General features: G+C 39.2%; 1 protein-coding gene across 1 annotated transcript in view; it reads right to left on the bottom strand.

The window, feature by feature from the left end:
• SLC6A2 (solute carrier family 6 member 2) overlaps positions 1–26,139 on the bottom strand; it is a 67,125-nt gene that overhangs the window by 25,526 nt on the left and 15,460 nt on the right. Inside the window, exons 2-5 of the mRNA XM_032701474.1 lie at positions 20,338–20,469; positions 16,348–16,585; positions 4,403–4,541; positions 3,455–3,589 (exon numbers count right to left, since the gene is read on the bottom strand). Of these exons, the coding sequence (XP_032557365.1) occupies positions 3,455–3,589; positions 4,403–4,541; positions 16,348–16,585; positions 20,338–20,469 (644 nt within the window). The remainder of the gene's footprint in view (positions 1–3,454; positions 3,590–4,402; positions 4,542–16,347; positions 16,586–20,337; positions 20,470–26,139) is intronic.

Below are 26,139 nucleotides of genomic sequence, written 5' to 3'. Positions count from 1 at the left end.
GGGAGTGTGAGCCACCAGCTCCAGTGAGGTGTCACATGGGGCATGGTCATGGTCTGGAATGGCTTAACTTCTGGCACATTCTTGCTCTGTGCACCCTGTTACCTGTGGAGTGGACAGTTGTACCTCTGAGATTTTACCAACTACTGAAATGATTACAGGATTTTTCTCCTGGGTGGCAGAAATACACTTCCAATAGTCCTTGTTCCAAGCTAGTTTGGAATGTATAATCAGAAAACTAAAAATAGTTAATGGGTCAAAAGTTAGAGGACATTTTCTTTCCCACAATGGAGCTTTCTTTGTGTGACTGTTAGTGCACTTTATATGATGCTTTCTTGAATCAGACACTGAAGCACAGTTGATGTGCTGTGAACAGAACCAGGTAGGTTATCTATCAGCTTTCTCACTTAGCTGGAGGAGTTGCAGAAGAAATTGCAGTTCATACAGGACTTCTAGGTATCACGGATTTCTTTCAATAATAGCAAGACAATCCTGTAACACCAATTCCTTGCTCATTCTTTTTATATACCAGTTACATCTTAATATCCTATTTTCACACAAAGGTTGACGTCTAATAGGGTTGTGGTCTCTTAAAAGCGTTTCTGTGGATAAGAATGCAGAAGGAGGGGTGCAAAATCTTTTATATTTTTTCTTGTTTTTTAATAACTTCAGATAACGCTTGTTGTTAACAAAATTCCTGAACATTTGTAACATCAATTTTGTTTAAACCATAACTAGGTCTGCATGGTGCCACCATAAAGCACTTGTTTCTGTGGTTCTCTAGTTCTTTTGTGTCTTGCCAGTGTAATTGCATTCATTGTGCTTCCCCTTTCTTATTATTCAAGCACCCTTAAGCATGTGCTTAAGTCCTATTGATTGAAGTAAGACATAAGCACCTGCTGCCTCCCAAAGGACTTATGCACCGTGTCTGTTGAGTAAGAGTCTTGGTTCTTAGTAGCTGATTAGGAAACAAATTGAGAAGATCAAGGTGAAGGTTACAAAGAGCAGAAACCAGAAATTCCTTTACAACTAAGATTAAATGTAAGACATTCCTTTTTTTTGTACCGAAGCAGGATGTGAAGCAGACAGTGGGGCTGGTTCTGCTGTTGATGCTCATGTTCTCTTTCACTTCAGTTGAATCTGACTGATGCATAGTCTAATATATTTTATGGTAGGATATTGTTTTTATGTGCATGAAAAATGAAAAAAATAGAAGCATTTTACAGGAGGCAGCCATCAGTCTTTCCAGCTTTCTTCAGTGTTTGGCATTTAACTTTTGTGCCTATTCTTTCTTGTGTATGTGGATTTAAAAAGTTACTGTATTGTGAGGAGAAGAAACATTGTGTGCAGCACCAGGTGTTATATAATCTTCAGGATATTCGCTAAGGTGAATGAAAGAGTGAGTGTCACCTCCACGTCTGATTGAAGTCCCTAATTAACACTGATCCCTTTAGCAGAACACAGATTCTGTTTTACGCAGATTTTTAACATATCCATTTGTGCAGTGGAGATGAGCATTGTGACTTTGTAGCTCTTGGGCTTTCAGCAAGGAATTGATCATTGGTCTAGTTAAAAGATCCTCAGCTGAATATCTTTTTCTCCTTTTTATAGACATGATTGTGGACTCAATATCCCTGAGAACTGAGGTGTCTCAGGGCTTGCTCAGTGCTGTGCAGGATGTGGCTCCCTAAAATGAGGCACACCTGGACATTGATCTGGGTGCTTTGAGGTCTTCTAGAAGAGCATTGGTAGAGGCCTCCGTGTCATTACTCTTTGTGACTTACAGTGTTTCTTTGTTTTCATTTGGAAGAAAAAAAAAAAATCATAAATCAGATCCAGTGAAGTGGGATTCTATTCTTTGGAGCCTGAGAACTAAGATTAAACAAACAGGACTGTTGCAGCAGCAGGTATCCCAGTCTCCAAGAGGGGAAAGGCTGACATGGCAAAGCAATTAGTGAAACTTCTCTGTATAACTGCTCTTTAGTCTTTTATTATTCTAGAGCAACTTTTTGTTGTTGTTGTCTGAAAAATTTCGTCTTAGCAACAAGTAACTTTAGGGTCACTTAAATAGCAGCTGCAGAAATAATAAGCCATGAAAGAGCAGTGCACAGAATATCCTTCCAGAAGCAGAGGGCAGCTATGGTCATGGGGGCCTAGATCCTGAGCTGGTGCAAGCAGGCACAGCTCCATCTAGTTGAATTTATGATGCTTTTCTCCAAACAGCACTTAAAATACATATGAAAAGTTTAATCACCTCCTTTGTTCATCCTTGCATCTTTGTATTTAAATGTATGAACTACTGGGGTGGCTACTGCCTTGTGATTAAAGTCCCATATTTGAAGTTTGGTTTTACTATTCCAAAATAGAGTGAGATGGGATCTGGGTTCTGGTGAAAATTCTGTTACTGAAGAAATGTCAGTTTCCAAATTTAGTATTAAAAAGCCAGGGAAGTATTGTTCTGCTAAAAGTATATAAAATAGCTCCGTATTCTTAACTCTCAAGGTCTTTTTTAATTATTCTGGAAAAATCAAGATAGGATTCACAGGAAAGGTACAGTGCAACTATGGACAGACTGCAGACCCTTCTGCAAATTTTCAAGATGATGCATTTACTTTTAGGAGAGTGATGTCATTGCTTTTCAGTTTCATAACCATTTGAGTGGTCTTGTGACCCATCCATTGAGATATCACTGTCTTATAAATGATTTATGATCTTTTTAGAATAGTACAGGTAAAATCTCTCTGTAATCATCAGATCTTCATTTTTTGTAGGTCTGAAATGCCAGTAAATTCATGAGTTAGTGACGATATCTTGCTTTAAAATGTACGAAATAAGTCTTAGTTCCAAGTCACTCCACAAAGTAAATTGGTATGGATATATATTTAATGTTGTTAATGTTGTTAAGTGATACAGTGAAATGTAGACTACTTTCAATAGCAAGATAAGAACACCATGCTATTGCAAATCTCCTTTGTATGAAGGACAATGGTTTGAACAGCTGAGTTAGTCCTGACTTTATATGTTTAGCAAGATTTGCATAGGCCAGAATTTTTGTTTACCAGGTTAATATTAAGCTAGTGATTAAAATAGCAAGATTTTCTTCTTGAGGGAATTCTTAGCCTTTTGAGAACTAAATTTTTGCATGACTCCATTTTCTTGTATAAAGAATACTGTAATTTACTGGGTGTACAGTCAAAACATGGACTCTTTAAAGGGTTTGCCAGACCTGTAACTGCCTTCAGACAAGTGTTTTGTGACCTGAACTGTTTGGGTTTGGTGTGAGATAGTGCTGTTATGGAGAGTGGTAAAGTTAGACTGTCAGAGACAGTGGACTAGTGCTTATGCAGAAGCAGAAGTGTGGCTATACAAGTTCAGAAGTTAGCTGTAATATTTTCAGTTTTAATAACAAGGCAGTAGCTTTAATAATAAGGGAATGAGAGCAGAAAAGTACACTTACTGTGGCTTCTTTTAATCTTCTGAAATCTATGTGCAGGTATGCATTTATTCCATTGTATGCACCAGGGAGGGTTATTCCGTGTATTAGTAAGACAAATAATACAACATAAGGCAAAGTGGCTGTTATCCAAACAACCTGCAGGCAACAGAAATCCCAAAGACTGATGAGCTCTTACAGAAGATTTAAGAATGTGTGATAAGCACAGCTGGCATTTTCTTGGTTTGGCCATTCAGTTTGATGGAGAAGCGCTCTACAGGACATCTTGGGGGAAAATGCTGTTATGTATCATGAGTCTTTTCAGATATAAGTTTACAGATACCAGTAGGAGGCAGTTTTGACAAACAGAAGACATTACCAACATGTGTTAGACTGCCAATGAGCTGCTCAGCTCTGTATCATTTACTAAAATAGTGCAGTCATCATATTAGGTGATACTGGCATGAAAATGTACAAAAAGCTCTCAGATGTATCCAACCCTAGAATACTCCTGAGGTGGTTTTTGAGGGATGTCAAAGAGTAACTTCAAATGACTTTGATCAGGTCTTTCTCTTGACATGGCATTTTATATAGTAAAACCAAAGCATTCAATGCCATTGAAGCATTAGTACATTTGGCTAAGAATAGGATGCACATTTAAGACAGTTTTGAGTATTTAAAAATGTTTTCTGGATGTGACCACTTTTCACAATTCAGAAATTTTTGTTGAATTGAAAATAACATGCTAATAAAATTTCCAGTTGTAACATCACACAAGCAAAGCTTGCAAATACAATAAAGGCTGAATTGGGATGGTGTATTTTCATTGTACATATGTGAAGGTCTCTCACATGGTTTGGTCCCCGAGGATCCCTCAGAATCAGTGATTTACTTCCTTGCTTTCTAAAATTAGGAGACTTTTTAAAGGAGACAAAGAATGTAGTTGAGATAGAAGGACAAGATTAGCTCTACCTTTCCCGAAGTCTTCACGCCTTTCCACAGACTAAAGAAAAGAATGATTACCACCACCAAGAGGCAGAGGGAAAGCTGCCAGCGAGGCAAGCCAAGGTCATGGATCCCACGGCTTTCGTGCAGGTGCAGAACTCCTCGCCTACACACCAGATACACAGAAACAAAGCCAAGTCACTGCAGGAAAAAGGATTTTACATCTCTCGTGCTGTGGGTAGCAGGAATGCATGCTGCACTGCAGCAGGACTTGCCCTGCTGGCATCACTAGCAGTGAAAGGTGTTTTGTGAAACCATGTACTGGCTTCTCCCCACAACACCTTTATGGTCTCACGGGCCCATCACTGTTTAATCCCACAGTGCCATAATGATACCATGCTCTCCTTCACTGGAAGTGTATGGGGCACTTGGAAGTATCATTGGTTTGTTCTTACTTGAACACTGAACAATGTCCAGAGAGGGTGCAGAATCTCTGTCCTTGGAGATTTTAAAACTTGGCCAATGAAGGCCTTTGGTAGACTGATTTACTTTTTAAGTTAGCCTTGTTTTTAGATAGGGAGTTGTATTAGATGACCTTCAGAGATGTCTTTCAACCTAAATTGTTTTGTGATTCTAGATAAGCAAACAGCTGGCTTCCTGCAACTTTAGCAGTTCCAACCTTATTTTCAATTTCTTTTTGAAGAGGTTATCTTGAGGGTGCAAAACAAGTGGTTGGATAGGAAAAGCAACAGTTGCTCAATTTAAATTGGATGTAGTGGTCTGTGTTATTCACTGAGACAGTGGAGTCATAGCAGAGGAAATTCTGTTTCTTACCAGGGCAGGCTAACTCTTTTGAGATCTACACAGAGAAATGGAGTGTTGAAAAGAGCCTTTGTCCTGGAGACTGGTGATATCTAGTTAAGTTGTCAAACACATTGTGTGCAGCAGGCACTGGGATATGGAAGAGATGTTACAGTGGATCTTTCTTCCTTTAACTCAGCTCTATGCTATAAAGTGTCTCTTGCTGCTTTTACAGATCTAAGAAATGCAGGAATATTTTGCTTCACAGAAAACTGTATTTGCCAGGAGGAATGGCATTGTGGCTGGAGCCCTGCTCCAGAGGTGAACTGCAGAGTAAACTCCTGGCTCTGATGTGAACCTACAGGATGTGTCTCAGGGATTCAACTTGTTAGTGTTTCATTGCCCATCCAGATAAAATGGTCATGACCTTCCTTGCCTCCTCCCTTTCTCTGTCACCCTTTGTTTGCTATGGACTTCTTGGGCAAAATAGAAAGTTGATCTCTGTTGTCTTCTCTTAGGTCCATAATAGCAGAAAAAAATCAAAAAAGTCCTTTTCACTGGAGGACCTTGACATGTTTAATGAAAATAAGTACATTTTAGAGAAACTGCAGGACTGTGTGATCTGCCCTGCATGACTGCAGGGACTAAAGCCTGAGGAGTCTAATTCCAGGCCCATTGTTGGTCCCTGTACAATCTCTTACTAGATATTAGTCCTTCAGAATTAACTTAAGCACTTGTCTTGCCAAGTCAGAGATGGGTGAGACAGTTGCATAAGTTCCAAGATAGGACAAACCTGTGCAAACTTCAGTGAGGAAAACTGAAAAATGTCTCTGTACTACTTAAATTCTGGAAGCATATTGGGAACATTAGGCCCATCAGAATAACCCTTCTAGTAATACGAAAAAGTTGCATACAATTCCCTTTGGATCTCTGAAGCATTATGATCAGTGAAGAACTGCAGTGGTTTGGCTTCTGTAGTTTCTCCTGTTTATTAAGAAATACTATATTTCTGACTGTTTCTGTGATTAATTCCCAACTGGATACAAGATGGTGCTAGAAAGCATCCTCCTAAATTAAGCAGCTGATCTCTTTCTATTGCTTTGTGAGGCTAATAACAAGTGAGGCATTAAAAGGGTAGTGAACATGTTTTTCTGGCATATATTCAAGAATGTTCCTATTTAGAAAGTATGAGGTGAGTTTAACTCTTATTATGTATACATCAATACAGTTAAATAACAATGTAGCTGTTACCTGTGGGAGCAGTGAAACAGAGAGGCAGACTTCGTGATATCTAAAACCCTAATATCTTTAATTAAATGTAAATAAATAGATAGGTTTCACTCCACTTTTGCTTAGAGTGTGAACAAAAGCAACTTGTATTTCTGCTAATGAAGTATAACTTGATAGAGAATCCCCAGTGTAAGTGAATCCTGGCCAGGGGTGCCTGATTCCAGGCACCAGCTTGGGCAGTGATAAGTACAGCCAGGAAAAGAGTCACAGGTTTCTGATCAGAACATCTGTCCAGGATCTTGGGAGGGTTTTGGCAATCTGTGCTGTCACAGTTACCCTGCTAATGCCACCAGAGCTGGGTGTTATAAACAAAGTTCTTTGGAGTACAATATGTAAAGTCTACTCAGAAAAACTGCTTCTGGGCTTCTGGACTTGCTTTCTTTGTGCCCAAGCATTTTTTTCTGCTCCCCTGTGTGCTTGCTTTCCAAGAAGCACCTAGCAATGTGTCTTACTGCTTGGAACACTTGCCAGAACTGCCATTTCAAATGTGGGATTCCCAGGATTTTCAGGAGAATCTCCATTCCAAGAGTTCCCCCTTAATCAGGGTAAGAGATCATAAAATAGGAAGAGAAAAATACTATTGTAACCAGTCAAACCAGCTGTGTAACTGGGCAGCTAAGCAAGGAAATCTTTAGAGACAGCTGCTGTTTCTGAGATCTAATTCTGGCAGGTCTTGCTTCCTTTTCCTTTTATTCTGGGGTGGGGATTTTTTTGTTTGTTTGTTTTTTAAGGTGACCTCTGAAGATAAGTCTCAAAAGCTTTCAAAAGATGCCCTTTTTGAGGATTGCTGGTAAGTAGTTAATGAATGTTTACTTACTAGAACCTACATTTCCATTCCAGTAGCACCATAAAGTATAACAGACCTAGTGATTTAGGTTAAGGTGTTCTGACATCTGAAGGGAAGAAGCAGTGGCCAAAGTATTAGATGGACTAAGAATTTTTTGATTTAAAGAATAAAGCTCTGTAATGTTCTTTTAAAAACAGTGATTTTTTTTTTTTTGAGGAGGGCAAATATGAAAGGAACTTTGCACTCTTCATCTTCATCCAAATTAGCATACATCAACAGTGCTACAGAAAATCCAGTTAGCTCAATTATGCCACAGTTACTTCACATCAAGGAGTGCTTATTTCAGGAACAGCTGAGGCTGTTTTAAACCTTTCTATGTTAAAGCAAATTGAGTGATAAATCCCTGACTGGGTCTTTTAGATTATGCTCAGTCACCTCCCTTATACTGGCTACAGTGAGGAAAATATGAAGTAAGACATACTGCAAGATTCCCCATTTGGGAAGCTCTGAGGTCAAAACACCTGAGTTTTCAGCCTTTTGATATTATAGCAGAATAATGCAAGGTGGCCAACATCCACTCCTGAATTGAGGTTGTCTGCACTCATTGCAGGATTGTCCCATCTCCCAGTGCTATGTAGATATGTACAAGTCATAGACAAAATTGCATGAAGTGTTATCTTAAATCCCCGAGCCAGGGAACCAGAGGAGGTACAGCACCAGCATCAGCCTCTGTTGTCTGTCAGCTTCTTCAGATTATGTCCAGAGCTATTGGCAATGTCTTAAAATTCTGAAAGCAATCCTTACTTCATAAGTAACGAGATTTTTTGTCCTATTCTGCTAATAAAATACACTCATAATTCAGACCTCTGAGTCAGAGAATGGAAAAATCATGGGTAGTAAGACAATTAGAATTAGTATTTTGTTGTGATTGAGAAAATAATGAAAGTAGATGAGAAATACATGCAAAAATGAGAAGAGAATGTTACGAGGGAAGAGTGTGACAAAAAACATTAACAGATGGAGCTGATGGAATGGATTTTATGCTGAGCAAAATACAAGAGAAACTAATAAATCAAGCTTTCTGATATTCTAGTCAGAACTCTAAAAATATTTATTTAGTGCTGCACAAAGAATCAAACAACATGCACTAGAGAGTAGGGATTTGTGCAAAGGAGCTTGATTTATGCTAAGACTGCATTCCACTTAAGGGAGTGTAAATTACATTTGCAATGACTTTGAGACTGTATATGTGGGTGCCAAAACTCTTTCCACCTGTCTGCAAGAGGAGCAGGAATGTGAAGGGGTCTCAGATTGAAGCTGCACTCTGAGGTTCTGGTTTCTCTCTTGGGAAATTTCATCCTGTTTTCTCCTTCCCTGTGCTCCCTGCTGGGAAGATTCTCCCAGTTACCCAATAACTCCAGTTCCTGCCTTACTTCCACACTGCATTTAGCTTAAGGGAGATAGTTCACCTCCACTGAAATCTGCCAACAGCAATTCATTTGTTAGAACCACCAATTCCTGTTTAGTCTTTGTGCAGCACTTGGGTCCTCTTTAATTTGGTGTCAGATTGTGAACAGCCAACAGGAATCCCAGCTGTTTGGTGTTTACACATAAATCCTAAAACCAAATTATTGAGGAGGCAGTGGGGCAGCTGCTCAGTGGGACTCAGTAAATGAGGGACCCAGTCATAGCTCTAATAAGAAGTAATGTTGGAACCAACGAATTTTTCTCTCTGTCTTGGTGTTCCCACCTGTAAAAAAAGGATTATTATAAATATTTGCTTCGTATCTTCTCTGAGCAATTCAGAACATACTTGTTATGGAAATGGTGAGTGTTTGAGCATAAGCAGGGAAGAAATGGGGAGGGTTGTGATCTGAAAATTTCTCTGTATCTTGTTCACTCTAAAACATTTAATCTATAACCAGAAAGCAGGAGGTAAGAATTTTAGGTGTAGAATACTCTGAGGCATTTCTGTCAGACCAGTACTTTCTAAGGAGCTTTTTGTATTTCCATCCCTAGACAGATTTATATGATTGTCTTTTAGAAATTTAGAAGGGTTTGTACTAGCAGATTGAGTTTAAGATCTTGGAGTAGCCTAGTTTTTCCAATCCCAAATTAACTATAATTTTAGTTTTCAGCCCAAATATGATTACACAGCTCTATAGGCTCGTTTTGCTTAGTAAAGGCAAAAGTTACTGGCATAAATTTGACGTGATCAGTAGAAGGGTGTCATTTATCTGAATTTTTAGATGTGTTACATCAGATCGGTTCCAATTTTGAAAAATGCCATCACTTGTCAGCAAATTAGTATGTTAACTAACAAATGTATTTGTTAACATATTGAGTACTTATAAGAATCTCTAAGTCCTTAGGAAGTTAGCAGTTGCATTTATGAGATCAAACCCAAATGGCTTGCATAAACTAAGAATCAGCAAATTGGATAAGGTATAAATAGATGTAGTCCTGGCCTCCAAAGCTATATTCCCCATTCTGGTAGTTAGACCAGGTTTTTATGGTTTCAAACTTAATGCAAATCATAGATTGAAGATGCTAAAAGGACTGTCAATGTATACAGTGTGCAATCTATAGGAATTAAATTACATAATCAATTTAGAAGGCAATTTAAAGCATAATAATTGTGCTCAATTAAAAGGCTCTTCTACATGCATCTTCTATGTTATTCTTTTGGGCAACTATAGTTCAGTCATCAGTGTTGCCAGTTTCCTTCAGAGAATGAAATGCAGTTGGTTTTGCCTGTGAAAGGTCAGGCTGTCTGCACCAAGCACGTGTGGATAGAGCTCTTCTTGCAGAGTTTGCCAGGTTCTGGGTACTTTTACTTCAGGTATAGCCCTGCCTAGATTGAGCTGTGCTGTGCCCATGGCAGTTTGTGTCCATACAAGTGTGTGGGACAGAGCTCGTGGTACAAAGCCTGTAGAGCCGAGGTTGGGCAGCAGTGTCTCCTGCCTGTCATTCTGGGGTTGGGGTGAAGTGCAGAGAGAGCGGAGTGGCTCCACATGAAGTGCAACATAGTCTGGCTCAGACTGGCTCTGCCATACATACAGCTGCCATCTGAGCTGCTTGGGTGCCTCTGGGTACTTTGCAAAGAGCTCTGAGTAAGGCACGGCTGCAGTGCCAAAGGATACACCCAGGAGATACACACAGGAGAGCGGGCTGAGCTATTGGATGTGCAGTGCCTGTGTTCCCTGCTCCCACCCTGGAGCACTGGGCAAGCTCCAGGGGTGTCCAGAGGCTCTGCAGGAGCCAGCTTGGTTTCAGCTGGACATGCTCTCCTCAGCAGTAGACAGCAGCTATACCTGCTCTCTCCAGCTCTGGATACCACACTGTCTTTTGCCAACACCATTGTCTGGGTTTTTCTGTTTGTCAAGATATTTCAGCTCCCTCTTGTGTTAGAGAATGGAGGTGTGTAGTGGACTGCAAACTAGATTTTGGGAATCACTTAGATAAAGATAATTTGCCAGTGGCACCCTGGCTGGTATGTAATAAATTATTATTTGTATTGAGTGAAATGACATTTCCCAACTCACTGAAATCTTTAGCCATCTTAATTCTCCCGTTAACTTAGCAATTCTGACCTCCCCTGCTATGGTGCCCCACTTGGATGCATTCAGAGCTCTCCAAAGTTTACTGATTTCAGAAGAGCTGCATGGGAAGACCCAAAGTTGCCAAAAGGTCAGTCACAGGAATAGGCCCATGCACCACAACCTGAGGACTGCTGACACATTTAAACAAACGAATGCTCACTTTATGGTTTGCCATTTGCTGTAATGCTGGCTCCTTTACAGAGTGAGGTTACTTTATTTTTTCATGGAATTAATACTTAGATGTGACAGTTATGGATGAGCACTTTCCCTACAGGGAGCAACATATAAAACACTAGTGGTGATGTTATGTCACTACTGTCTTGTAGAGATGATTTGATGAGAAACAGGTGAATACAAATAAATGGATGTTTAGTTGTGTGTGACAATTTTATTGGCTTTGCCTGGAGGGATATATGCCAGGTGGAGATGCTCCACAGAGAAATGTTCTGCTTCTGCTTGCCTGAATTACAAATGCAAGATAATGTAGGGGAGGTGCTGCAGCACTGACTTCAGCTACTGTATTGACTGTAAATACTGGTACTGCTGCAGGACTACATAGGATTCTGTATGTAAGTTAAGCATTTAGAATTCCTCCTGCAAGTTAGCACAAAGCAAGCCAACTGCATAATGTGCAACTCCTGACATTTGCAATATGTCATTAAAACCCACTGCAAACTTGTTGTCAAAGTGGTCATTTCTCAAGTCTTCTGGACTTGCTACATAGGGGCATGTTGTGGTTTAGGAATCATTTCCATAAAGTTGCCCAAAGCCTAAGAATGGGTGTTCACATTTACAAGGATTGACTTCCACTGTACTCACATTTAATTTCTTTTCTCTTTATATAAGTAAACGGTCAACAGATGTGAAGATGTGAACAAATACTGAAAAATATATTTCAAAGCTGTGTATTTATTTTATTAACATAAATACTTGTAGCAAAAATTTCTGAGAAAGATTGAGTTACTTTGAGTCCAAAATGTCAGCAGGGTCAAAATTAAATACACAATCTGCAGTAATGCAAATATATTAGTCTCCATCTAAAGCTGTGTAACCAGTGCAACCAGACACTTCTTAAATATGCCTGTGCAGTTAATATCAAATTGATATCTAAAACAGCTGGCTTATTGCTATTTTACCAATGTGCCCAGGAATCTCTCACACAAAGTATTTAATAATTTACAAGATTATAAACCCACTGAAATCAGAGGATGTTTTTTTCTGTTACACTCAGGATATTTGCCAGTGGTGAAGGTACAGAACTTGGCTAGAATTCTTAGTCTTGGGTTGTGTGATCTCTAGGAAGGTAAACAGATGACTGCTACCCAACTTCAAACCTCTCAGAAACATCTGACAAATTTCCTTTCACTTAAGATGCAAAACATGAGCAAACCTTAAATGTCTGGAGAGATTCTTAATTTCTCCTTGCTTACAGACTCCCTAATTAGTTTATATAGTATGGATGTTGAATAAAGAAAACCCTTTAAGCTTCAGATGTCTGCAGTGGAGGTTTGTTGTCCAGAAAAGTGGACGTTGGGAGCTGCTGACCATGTTTAGCATGAACTTAGAGTCCTTTCTTGCCAGGTGTGATTGGCACAATATAGGGCTATCCACTCTCACTAGTTGTTGCTGTCTGATTCAGTTTTCAGAAGCATTTATAGGCAGAATTGCTTATGCTGACTTTTGAAGAGATGTCATCTCTTTTGGGAAAAGTTGTTCCACAGTTGTTTTAAGGGGACAGGTTCCTATATCTTCCTTTGGAGCACATAGTGTTGGTCACTCCATCTGACATGATGCTGAAGTATGTGGACCCTTTGCCTGGGGTGGCATTTCTGGTGAAGAATTGCACCCAAAAGGACAAACCTATTGGTCCATAAAAGTACCCTTTACTGTATACGGTGAGGTTTTTCTCAGGACATTCCTGGTTCCTAATTTATGTTAATAAATATGATAGATGTAGACTGCTGTGACTGAATCTTGTCTTTATTCCTTCTTCTTAGGTAGGTTTTTGCGATTACTCACAGCTGGGCAGACTTGTGAATTCTGTGAGTTTCCTTTACTGAATCTGGCATGAAAATTTCCCTGTAAAAGTGTTTTTTATTTTTCATGCAGAAAGAATGTATTACAGCCCTGAGGAAAAAGTACTATCAGAGGGAAGTAGCTGTAGCTTAATATATTTGTTGATAATTTCACTGTTTTTTCTTAAAAATTGCCAAGATTTGTTCCTACAACACTGATTTTTTACAGGCACAGTACCTCATGAAAAGAATAGTGGTTTTGTTCTTCTAAACTAGTTTGGAAGTGGTTTTGTTCTTCTTAATTGTCAGCATAAATGAAAGCAAGATGGTAGCAAACTTTTTCTGGACACAAGGCTGGAGAGAACAAATGTAAAACATGCCTGTGTTCAGGCAAAGTATTTAAATAGGAGTGATGTGGCGTAGGTAGGGAGGCTTTTTTCAGTCATGTACTTCTGCTTTTCCAAAAAAAAAAAGGTTCATAATGAATTATTTTAACATATGTGGAAAGGAGAGAAGGTTCTTTGCATTTTGTGTTTAATTCCAAACCACTGAAGAGGGAAGTAATTAAAGTGATGTGTGCCTCCAAAGAAATGTGGAATTAACATTTTATTCCTAACTGGTTTCTCTTATGTCTGGCTATTACTAGCAGAAAGGCACCAGTTGTTATTAGGCTTGGCTTGCTTTGTTAAGTTTCCAGTGTACAAATACTTTATAATTGATTTTATAATTCATCTCTAATGAAGTATTGTAGAGGTTCCATTCCTTCCTGTTGTAGGAAACTGTCCCTATGACATCAATGTCACCTTGGCCTCAATTAAGCCTGAAAAAATGAAACCAGATTTAGTAAAATGAAACTCTCTAGAAGGTTTCAGTGTAGAACCAGTTCAACCTCAATTACTGTCCAACTCTTGAGGTTTGAAAACAAAAGCCAAATATGTTTTTGGAAGTTCTCCTGTCAGTGCCTTGGCATGGAATTTGCAACTTTAAGTGATTTCTTCCAAGTCTGAGGCTTAGACGATTTCCCCTGGTTTCCCTCTCTGTCAAATACTGGACAGCTGATAGATTTGGATTGCAAGTTTTGTCTTCTCTCACTCAATGTAAGTGGTGACAACCAGCATATTTCTGCTGAATTTGAGGTACCTTTCTTGAAGTATTTGATGAACTGTGATGTCACATCACAGTACTCCCACCTCCTCCTACAGTTTATTCCTGTGCTGATGGAGATAGAGGCAGTCAGCTCTGGCAGCTACAGGGTTTTAGGAATTAATTGACTCTAAATTCATGGTCAGGCCAGCTTTGTGTGAAGGAATCATGTCCCAAAGAGAAGAAGTGCCTGTTTGGTTTAGAGGTAATCACACCATCCTTCTGCTTGTAGCCAGTTCTGGGACTACCTTTTTCCAGTCACTCTCCAGCTGCAAAATAAATGTTTGTTGTTTCTGGTCTCCCTGCTCCCCATTCAGCCTGCCCACCAGAGGGCAAAACTCTGTGTGTGTGCTCTGACCTAAGTACACAAACTAGAGAACCACGTTTAAGCTGTACCACTTCCCATTCCCTCATCCTGTGGCACAAAATAGGAAACTTTACAATCAGAAGATTCAGCTCTCCCTGTTGTAAGAGGACCACAGGCATGAGTCAGGTTATTTGATGTAAGAGAAGCAACACTGCTTTCTGATGTGGTTTATCAGGTTGGATCTGAATACACTAAGACTTTGCACAAGTTTGGGTCCACACCTGAGCTGTACAGCTGGATTTGATGAGCTAATCCAAATACTGGACAGGTAAACATAATGCCCCTTGTGATTCCCTGTTTTTACAGCTTAGGAAACAGATGCTATAGATTGTTTTACTTAAGTGATTATTCTTCTCATTTTTGCAATATAATCTACTTACTAATAAGTACAGGGCCTAGGGACTTAGAGTACAGCCCCAAAATTCAGGAATCAAAGCCTAATGAAATGTCAAATTCCCTTTTTATTCTTACCTTCTGAAAACTGCACCTTGAATCTATTTCACAGTGAAGAAAGAACCAAAATATTTCAAGTTTCAGTGTACAGACAATCACAAATAGAGCTGTTCCCCAGATCAGTGAAACTAAATAAAAACATCATGAATCCACTCTACCTCAAGCTCACCCACTGCACAATCATCCCCCAAGTGTGATGTGATAACAGAACATGCACAGAACCACTTTTAATCATAAAAAGGCAAAGCAAGAATATAGGGATTGCATTTTGCTTTACAAAGGCTCAAACCCAAGAAAATTAAAGAAACTCTTTTTAAACATGTTTAAATGAAAGTTCTGTAATAATGCAGTTCTTTGTTTTAAGACTCAGAATTTATAATTTCTTATAGTTCACTTCAATGTCAGATTCTCTGACTACATGCATACATAGGCTTTTGCTATAAATGATCTACTTTTACATTTGATTTGTGAACACATCATATATTGTAGGGGCAGCAGATTTCATGGCTGTCTTTTATTTGCCATTGTAGTGAGTTCCTTTGAACTCAACACCCCATATTGTTTTCAGAGCACTGAATTTAGTTTACCCAAACCCCTGCCAACAGTTTGTGTATCACCACTGATCCTTTGCTGTGCTGTCTTCAGAGAAGAAACAGCAGCCACAAATGTTTCAGAGCTATAAACAGAGACCTCAAGATCCTTACTATAGCCAGCCATGGTGTAACACACACTAGGTTATTTATGGTAACAGTAATGTCCCTTTGTTTCTGCAGGGTTGGACTCACTGCTCAGCAGGTGCATTCCCTGATATCCTTTTACTCCCAACACAGAAATATTAACTGATTATTCAGATTAATTCAACAGCTGATTCAATTAGTCTGATGCTCATCCCCCTTTCTTTCTCCTAATCAAATCCCATTTTCCCCTAGAGGTCCATAATGCAAATATTTATACATAGATTGATATATTTATTTTCTAGTTCAGTTGTTAATTTATATACCTTTTTGGGGTTGATTCCAACTGCTTGATTTGAGTGTGCCTTTGTCTGTTTTGACTCATGTTGCCTAATGCTCTCTTGCTTAGGAATCAGTAAAAGCCTGTCTGTCTATAACCTGGCTCCCTCCTCTTGCTCAGTGCATCTCACTTCATTGAACTATTGAAGCAGTTGAGCAAAGGGAGGTCTGCTCTCTGCTCTGAAATATTTTGCAAGTAGAGAAACAGTCCTTGTGTTTCCTTGCCCTGGCAATGCTAGTGCAAGCAAAAGTGGTACATAGAGAAGATTCGTGTCTTGTCCAGCTCCATTTTGCCCAGCAGCAAGTACTACATTAGTACAGGAGCAACCAAAGCTCACAGAGGCAAGAGAGTCACCCTGGAACACAGATCAACATTACAACTCCATTTCAACCTTACTCTTCGGATGCTCATTCTAGAGGCTAGGTGCTAACTAACCTTCAAGAGGAAACACTCTTAGACAAAGAATTTTGAATAAAAAGTAAAGTCAAGTCAACACTTACTCATAAAATTCAGCTGCAGGAGTGAGCTTGTACTTCGAGTATTTAGTACCATTGCCAAGCACTGATGCATTGAAGAGTTTGGGGTCTGTACAGTTTGGACTGTTCCAACTGTTGTCACAGTTTGTCCAGGGGAGCTCAAATGTGAATGACGAAAATAGATAATACAGAGACCAAGCTATGATAACGTTGTAGTAGAAACCCACGTAAAGAGCTATGAGTATCACTGCATAGCCTACACCTAAAGACAAAGGAAAACTAGATTATACATCGTGTTTGACATGCAACAGTATATGCAAACACTGTAGTTGTACTCAGCCATACATACATATTGCAAATTCATTTTAGATCTTCACAACAGCAGAAGGTATTTTTGCCATTTACATACACACATGCAGACACAATGTCCCTGACCTTAAAACAAAAAATTACAGCAGTGAATCTGGAAAATGACTGGGTTTTATCAAATCCACTTGTTTGCCAGAAAAAGAAATTAAGCAATGTCAAAATTTGCCCTTGTACAACTCCATTGCTGATTTGCTTCCAATGCAGAAGATTGCAAGCCCATGTTAGGAGTGAAACTCACTTTATCTTCATGATGTCAGAGACCTTGGCAACTTCTCTTGGAAAAGTAAAGCTTGACACTTAAATGAAGTTTCCCTATGCCTCATGTTCCCACCCTGAACTAGTTTGGAACAGACACCAATCCCTCTCTTGTTTCTTTCCCATCATTACTCTCCAGTTTGGCTTCTATCAGCATGTAACTGGTCCAAAACACGCATGAAACAGTCTGTGCTATTCCACTGCGGGTCTCCAGGTGGTTTTTGGGCATGCCAATAATCTTGGTGAATATCAAGTCAGGGTTAAACTGTGTATGGACATTCAAACCTTTTTATTATCTCCCTGGGATTACAGAATTCCCAGTGTAAACATTCTCTTTTGATTTTGAACATTTGCTTTGTATTTTTACGTATTGCGAAGTGTGTTTGGAGGGATCCTTTAGCAAGAAAGGCCCAGAGTGTGCCTGTTCTCCTCCACTGTCCATTGGAAAATGGACATTTTCCAATGGTTTGGGAGGAGGCTTTGGTATTAATGTTGGAGCAGAACAGAAGCTGGTTGCCAGGATTGTTCAGGAAGCTTTCTTTACCTTGACTTCAATCATTCTTCCTTTAGTATGTGTGCAGCATTGTTCCCTGACTCCTCCCCCCAAGTTGTATGTATTGCACATAACAGACAGAGACTACAGCTATTTTATACATCACTGTATTGTTATAGCACCCAAGTATAAACCTGTACTTCCAAAAAAACAAAACTGAAAAAATTAGGAATACTGCATAGGAGGCCTAGCAGTTGGAGATTACTAGGCTTTCATAGTTCTTTATAAAGTAAGGAAGTAGCACACACTGTGAGTATTAATCCTTGGTTTAAAATTTGCCTAAGGAACAGATGCTGACCCTGAAGGAGCTGGCAGTTCAAAGACTGCTGCGTGTACAAAAGTTACTCCTTGCTCTTCAGGAGGCTTTTAATCTGTAGAACAGGTTTTCCCTAACACAGGGAAAATTGTGGAGTAAAGATGAAACTGTATTTTCAAATCCCTGATGCTTAAATGAATCTAGTACAGGAACACTCTAGTGATATATTATGATCAACATAATGGACAGGAGGGGGCAATCACCCAAGGAGATAATTCTTAAGTATTAAGGTGAATGTTAAAATACAAATAATACAAAAAATATGAATACTATGAATAACATATCTTGAGCTGAAATTGGATGATTGCTGTTTAAAGAAAGTGTTCCTGACATTCCTCCAGTTCAGAAGGGCAATGAGAGATATTTAATATCAAGATTAAAAATTACTGGATCAAATGTGTTCTAAATGGCACTTCCCTAAAATCTTGAGAATGTTCAGGAATGAATTTGCTGTCCTGTTTCTAGGTTTTCTTAAAAGTAATGCTGCTCCACCCACAGTCTAAAATAAACCCTGGAAAAATGCAGAGATGAAAACAGATTGTGTTACAAAGGTTATAGGATATATTTTTAATTGTATGTGTTATGATAGCATCTCATTAGGAGTCCTTAGAGTTCATAGCAATAATATTCATAGCTAAAATTAGTACTATAGTGCTGTTCATTTAGAGAAGCTGTTATAAATTTGTGTAGACTGTGTACTTTTCCTTTGAGTGAGAAATTTGAGTTATCCCAGCAACAACTCTAAAACATTAGCAGTAAAATGTGTTTGTGTGCTATCAGAAGTTTTAGTTAAAACTTTAAAAGTACTGAGTTTATACTGAGGTGCAGATACAACTCAATGCTTACTATTTTTGAGAATCAAATAACTTATGCTATTCTATGTCCCTGTAATAAGAACCCTTAAAAATGAACAGCAATGTATGTTTAATCCACCCTGAAAATGTCAGCTTAAAAACACGGATGGAATGTCAACAAGACTATACATTAAATAAGCTCTATTTTCTTTTCTCATAATCTTTTCAATCCTGAAGTCAACACATAGAGTATGTCTGAGCACTGGTATTTGGCTCAAACACTTTGAGATCCTGAAAGTCTCATTTTTGCAGTTCAGTCTTCAAAATCCTCATTGTCATTCAAAGGTATTAATTGATATCAACAGGAATTTTGATTGTTCAAGGCTCTTCAGGTTCCTGGGTGCTGGGATGAGTTTTTTCTCCTATGATGGGATTATATAAGGGCTAGGTAAATCTATATGAATTTTAAAAATTTTGGGACACCTATTTTGTTAGCTTGCTAATTTATTTGTTGTTCTGTCTCTGATTTTGCTGTGTGTTTTGAGTTTGACCGGTAAGAAAGAAAACCTTCACTTTTCCTATTCTGTGACACTAGATTGCTTGAAGAGGAAAGCTGTATTTTGAGAAAGAAGACTAACATTTACTCAGTGTAACCTATATCCAAGCAGCAGATCCGTCAAGTTTGGATTGCTATTGTTAAGCTCCTCAGCTTTTGTCAGTCACAGGAGAGACATGATCAGAATTTTAAGGTTATAAGATCAGCTGAACTTGACTGGTTTCATTTCAGATAGGTCTGTGTTGAAAAGGCTTTTGTATAAAATTTTAGATATAATCTGGTATAGATATAAGGAAACTTACATTTTTTTGCTGGTAAGCAATGGTTAAGAAAATTCTTGAGGCTCCTTAACAAGCACTTGTTTTGTGTACAGAACACCTATGGCTTCTTTCACACAGGGAGATCCCTTTATCCCTGATCAATGCCAAACACCCTGATCAGCATCCAAACACCTAACTTGGCTATTTTTAACTTGCAGAATGATTTTAACTCAGTGCACAAACAACACTCCACAGCCTTTTATTCAGCAACGCTGGAGAGTTAATCCTAGTGGAAAACACTCAAAAGTAATGTTCAGATTTTACTAAGTGCTTTTCATTGCTAGATTTGAAAACCACTTAGCAATGATTCTGACAGACTTTGTTCCCATTTCATAGACAGGAAAACTGAGGCACAGAGAACTCGTGTGATGTTACAAATCTAGTGGCTGAACTGCAGTCTGCACATTTTAGTGTTGTAGCCTCTGTGGTGTGCTGACTTGTGCAGAGAATTCTCCATGATCCCTGATTGGAGTGGTGGTTATCTTAGTCAATGGGGAAGACAGGGCTGAACTGACCCTGATGGGGTTCGGTATTTCCAATGTTTGCATTGCCAAACCCCTCCCTCCACCTAGAGATCTTCAGTTCCTCCCACTCCCCAGTGTGCAGGGGAAAGGGAGGACAGGGCTGAACTGCTCCTGCTCATGGCTCTCTGTTGCACTCAGGCAGGTATCACCCTGAACATGATTTCTGTGGCTTTTCCCATTTCGTGCTTCATCTGTAATAACAAAAAGCCTTCTAACTTCATGGACTGGGGAAGGGTCACCAAGTACAACGTTGTCTGTGAAAGCTGAGAGTCCTTTACTTTGTGATCACAGGTGTGTGGCACCCTCATGGTGCTGAGGGACACTTACCTTTGAAAACTGGACAGATTTTCCAGACAGTGGCAGCCCCTTCTCGGTTATATTGTCCCAGTGCTAATTCCATATAGAACAGGGGCATTCCCGCAATGATTAAGAAGAGGATATAGGGAATAAGAAAAGCACCTGGAAAGACATTAAGTAGACACTGTAGTCTTTGTATTGGTTACATTTTGCTTTCTCTGCTGCTTACATTTATTGGCTAAAGACAAAGCCATTGCCTTCGGGAAGTAGAAAGCAAATATCAGGAAGGAAGAACTCATGTTTTCTTGTCCCTTTCCTGTATTTTTTTAATGTCTCAGAGACAGAACTCCTAAAAGAAGCTGCGGGCCAAAGCTCCTATTTTCCCCTAATGTTTCCCCTCTGCTTTTTGTCTTTAAAGGGAAAAAAAAGTGTCCCTGAGAACTAGTCCCTAACAGAAGAAAAAATGATGCTGAACACACTTGCACAGCTTAAAGGGAAAGGGACCATGAAAAATTAAGTTTTTTTTTTTTTAGTGTAGTAAAAAAAGTTCAAAAGGGGGTATGGAGCCAGCAACAGAGGAGAAAAATGTGAGTTCCTGCAAGTGCAGCTTAAATCATACTGTGTGAGTGAGGTGTCTGCAGGAATCTCTGGCTTTAAAATTAATCATATGGAATTTGGGCTTCCACGGCATATTTTGGTTTTTGCTGTAATAAATTGCCTTATTCTTATGAAATGGGTTAGACAGCCCTCCCATTCCAAATGGCTCATGACCATTAATGTGGAGGATGTACTGGGTTCCCCTGATAGGCCCAAGCACAGCATCCTTATATTGCAGCAGGACAGTGCCAGGGCTGCTTGCACCTTCCTGGAACACATCACTGGGCTGAGGGTTCTCCTGTGAGTTTGGACTGTCACCAAAAAACTGACACCTCTGGAAAAATCAATGCTACTGTAGCATAAAACGTATTGTCACCTGAAATGCAAAAGCATCATCTAATATTGAAACTATCTGAAAACTTCTTGGCTATTTTATATGATCCAGGTCACAGAAAGATTTCCCCAGCACATGGCTACATGTGATATTATAAAACAATTATAGCTGGTGTCACATTTAATAACTGGGTGCTCTGTCAGTTCTCTGTTTTGTGGGACCTGCAAAGTGCAGCTTTTATTTTTATTGCATAGCTTACTTGGTCAAGAACAGTTTAATTAATGTAAAATTTACCTCTATTAAAAACATTAAAACCATTATTTGCTGACAGAATAATTACTTATCCTGAATAACTGACTGCTGTCCTTAGGAGTTATGTATGAAAAGGAAAACACGTAGTGAAAATCATGGTTCAATTTTTCAGCAAAAGAAAAAATAACCCAGCAGCTTGTCTGCTTTTCCCCACAGCAAGTGCTAGAAACTTTTGCAAACCTTTAAAAACTGTTGTGCTGGTCTAGTAACTCGAAAACTTCCTTTGCAAAAGGAAGTAAGTTTGCATTGCTCCTAAATTTATAAACTTAGAGAAGGTAAAAAGCTGAAAGCATCAGTGCAGCTTTCTGAAACACACGAGTAAGCAGAATGAATTGCATATTTAAAAAGTATTTCCGAAACTATTGCTGTGCTTTTAAAAGTCTGAATAGTTGTTCCTTTACCTTTCGTGTTTGCTTCTCACAGATATTACTGGTGTAAGCTGCCTAACATGACTGTTCAGAAAGGGAATTTTGAGTATATACTGGAGAATAAGTGTGGAAAAACAAACTGCTCTCTTAGTCATACCACCAGTCTACTTCTAAAAGTAACGTGCTGTAACATAATGGTAAGGACAATGTATTCAGCATTCAGTCATAAGTTTAGTCATTTGAAAGGTAAAATCTTGCAATGGAACAGAGACAAGGTATATCAATAGAAAGAAAGAATAGTTAAAGCTTTGAGAATGTGTGCTGAAATTGAAATATATTGGTTGTACCCCTTTGGAGGCAAGATTCTTCCTATTCATGATGTTTGTACAGAGTATAATATAAATGCAACCTGCATTTGCATAAGCTACTAGAGTAGCAGCAATACACGTTTTAATAATATTTTAGTGTTTTTTGTAAGCTGCTTTCTATGATTGTCATGTTGAACTGTTGTATGTTTGAATATTGTACAGAAAAAACATTTGTATTCAATGGACACCTGATACCCTGCAGTTCTGAGCTCTGTATGTTTCAGTGTTGAAACACACTCAGCAAAATCAGTCTGGGATACTACATATTGCTTTCACTCTATCTAGAATCTGGAAAAAACTATTTTAGGTGCTCTTACTGTCAGATTTCCTGTAAGTGAGCCTTTGAAGTGCCATCCTTGTCTTCCTTCGACAGTGCCACAGTGTGTGGAGCTGACTCACAAACTCAGATTGTATTTGGGAGGTATGGAGTTTGCACTGAGTGTTGTTTGATTAATGTCATGAGAGTGTGGAAAACACGATGCCTATTCAGGGACATCTGTGATTGAGAAGATTAATCCAGGAGATGCGTAGTGGACATAGCTATTAAATGCTAGTTTAAAATACGTGGTTTTTAAGTATGACTAATAGCAAGATGAACTGTGAAGTGTACTGTACTTAGGCATACTTGCTTAAGCGTCATCTATTTGGCTGCGAGTCATTCCAGGCTTTAGTTAAAGGAGTATTCTTTCTTTTTTTTTTTTCTTCCCCCGCCCTGCCCCCGCAAGGGATTAATAAGGTGTGGTGTAATTTTCATCAAAGAGCACTTAGACAGTATGGCAGGGTTTCATAGCTGGGTTACTTTTCAGGTACTAAATGATTGAAGTATTTTGAAATTGAGGTAAATACCAAAGTAAGGGTGCTTAGTCACATTAGTTTGACTTAATGTTTTGGAGCCTTCTGGAAACTTCTTGTTTAGCAGCTTCTGATTAGGTAAAAAATACAAAAAACCAGGTGTTTTTGTAAGTATCTTTACATATGCTCTTATCTTCCTTTGCCAATATCCAGAATCAAATTTCATGGTGTCTACTCAACCCTTTCTGAGATTATGGCCCCTTCAAAGAAAAATAAATGATGGTCCAAGTATCATTCAAATTTCCACAAAATACAATTGTCTGCAAGTGCTTGTAAGCAGCATCTGTGTGAGAGCTGTCACTCTGTGACTGCACAGGGGCTCCATCCTAGGGCTGCTTTGGTACAGTGTCTTGTGAACAAAAGGTGTTGTTTGGAAGGAGACTTCCCGTCCTGGAGGCGTGAACATCTTGTGGACCAGGGAGGAGCCAAACCAGCACCCTGGGAGTGGGGGGCTCTTGCTTTAGGTCCACTCGTGTGAATTTGAGCATCATACCAGACTTCTCTGCAGGAGCAACCTTGCTGATAATGCCTACCCTGTGTATGAAGGCAAAACGTTAGGAAGGGAGACGTGATGTCAGCTGTGTCACTCCTGCCTGTGCCACCAGCCACAGAGACTGCTGTGCTTTAATTGCATGAACCCAAAGTCAGATTTGTATAGGCCAGACAGCTGAACTCTTGGGAAGCACAGTTTGGCTAAGACATCAGACTAGCTTGCCAAGATCTACCTACCTCAGAGAGCTGAGGGAACGCAATCTGTGGGATTGCTGCTTTGGCAGTAACACGCTGATAGCACTCAAGGGGATTCCACTCCCCCACGGTGTGATGGGTTGGGGCTGAGCACACAGCTGCATCCCACCAGGCAACACTAGTTTCAGCAATCCCTAATGGTCCCTAATTTCCTTTTACGACTAAAAATCTGAAGTAATTAACATCTGTAATACAGCCCTGGCACAAGGGCCATACTTGACTTGCTGCTGAGTCACAAGCATCTCGAAAGGGCCTTAGACTGTTGTGAACTGCTAAGTTTCTCTGTTAACAGATTTCACAAGATCCATATATGTCCCTTTAAAGTACCAGTGTAAACACAGAGCTAAGACAGCCTTGTGTCTTATGCAAAACTAGGTTAGGTCAAGCCCTCAGCTTCTACAAGAACCATCTGTGTGAAACTTCAAGTGGAAACTTAGACAGAATTTTTTTTAAAAATTATTGCATTTAATTAATGAAGGACAAAATACAAGACAGGCTTTGCATTCCTGTGTTCAGTGCCAAAACAACTTCTTAATTGTGGTATACCAGAATCCACACGGAGTGTTTCCTCTCTTTGTACCTCAGCATTCCCAGCATTCTAAGGGGTGAGAAAGAAAAGCTCAAAATGTTCCTCTCAGTCCTACTAGGAGGTCTCATCTAACTTTTAAATACCAAAAAGAAAGAAGCATTAATTTACTAATGGTTGAAAAAAAGACAATTTAAACAGCTGTGGTTATCCTAAAAGGATTTTTGATGCACAGACAAGAAGTAGGCCAGGACAGGGGTAGTTGAAACAACTTTGAACTTTTTGTGCTTATTAGCCTTCTGCATTTGTTACCATGGTTATTTCTGGTCAAAATGTTATACTGGCAGGGTTGTCTGCTAAAACAACCAACTTGGAACAAATATTGCAGTATATTTTCCGAAAGGAGAGTTTCTAGCATTTGTGCAGGAAAAATCTAAAAACAGAGCTCTCCCAATTGGTGAATTGAAATACAAGCTAATATCTCTATCTGATCAACACTGCTTGTTGGTTTGTTTTTTTTTTTTCATACAGAATAAATAGTACTTCAAACAATATCAACAAACAGTTGATAGAATACGTAGTAGTACATCGATAGCAGTTTGTTTGCTTGGACAACAAGGAAAATGGGTGGAAACTGTAATCTGTGCAGAGTCTTGTGAATGAAAAACAAAGTCCCTGAAGCAGAGATCTTGAAATTGAGATTGTACAAGACCCCCATGGGTAGAAAACTAGATAATTAGAAAGGAAGTCCTTTCTTAGCACATGAACATTATTGTGGCTCTTCAGCAGACAGGCCACCAAGCTTGCACAGCCCCCAAGGGCACCTCTGAGCCTGCTGCTGATGCCTGGGAAGAAGGGGTGAAACGTCTTTAAGACCTTACTGAGCTGAGGTTAAAAGCAATAAGAGTTTGTGTGGTACAGCAAAGAGGAGACAGAGATACATGATGTGTAACCCCAGGTCAAAGACAAGATGATGATGTTAACAGCAGCTTTATGATGATGTTGAGCCCAGCCAGCAATACATTATAGTTGTCAAAAATAACATTTTTCCGCAAAACAGATTGTGTGACACTATAAAAATTTCAGCAGCACTTTACACATATAAAATTCTCCAAGTATACAATAAAATCTTCCAAGTATGCAGCCTTTTTTCATGGAAAGTATTTCTGAATCATAAAACCAGTGGAGCTATACCATGGTGAGTGGCATGTTTCTTTTGAAGCCTTTATATTTAGCTACTCCCTCCAACAAATTGCTGCTAGATTTGAACCTATTTATATTACTACTCTCAACTTGGGCTCAGAGCCTTCAGTTTTTTCAGAATTGCAATTTTAACAGCGTTCCTTTCACTCAAAAGAAAGTGAAAACAAATAGTTTCCAGAAATGGTTCAGTGCTGTTGGCTGAGGCCAAGTGAAGCCTGCATTTTTTTGTCTTGAGCCATTAACCTGCTACTGCCTCAAAATCACTTGATGTGACTTGAAGCTCAGTGTATTTACAAGCTGGTCGCTGGGTAGTAACAGAAAGGGTTACCCAAGCCCTCCCCATGGAAACCCAGTCATCTCTTTGGCTTTTGTTACAAAAGTCATGAGCTCAAGAAACCCATTAGTAGCTATTCTGAACAAATTAATGAGAGTTAAATATACCCAGCCACTCACAGCAGCATGATTCATTCATAAATAACACCCAAGTCATTGGCCAAGGTCCTATTTATGTAAATTAATGAAATG

This window comes from Chiroxiphia lanceolata, chromosome 13 (genome assembly GCF_009829145.1).
Source record: "Chiroxiphia lanceolata isolate bChiLan1 chromosome 13, bChiLan1.pri, whole genome shotgun sequence".
NCBI lineage: Eukaryota > Metazoa > Chordata > Aves > Passeriformes > Pipridae > Chiroxiphia > Chiroxiphia lanceolata.
This window is presented reverse-complemented; position numbering and strand designations above follow the sequence as displayed.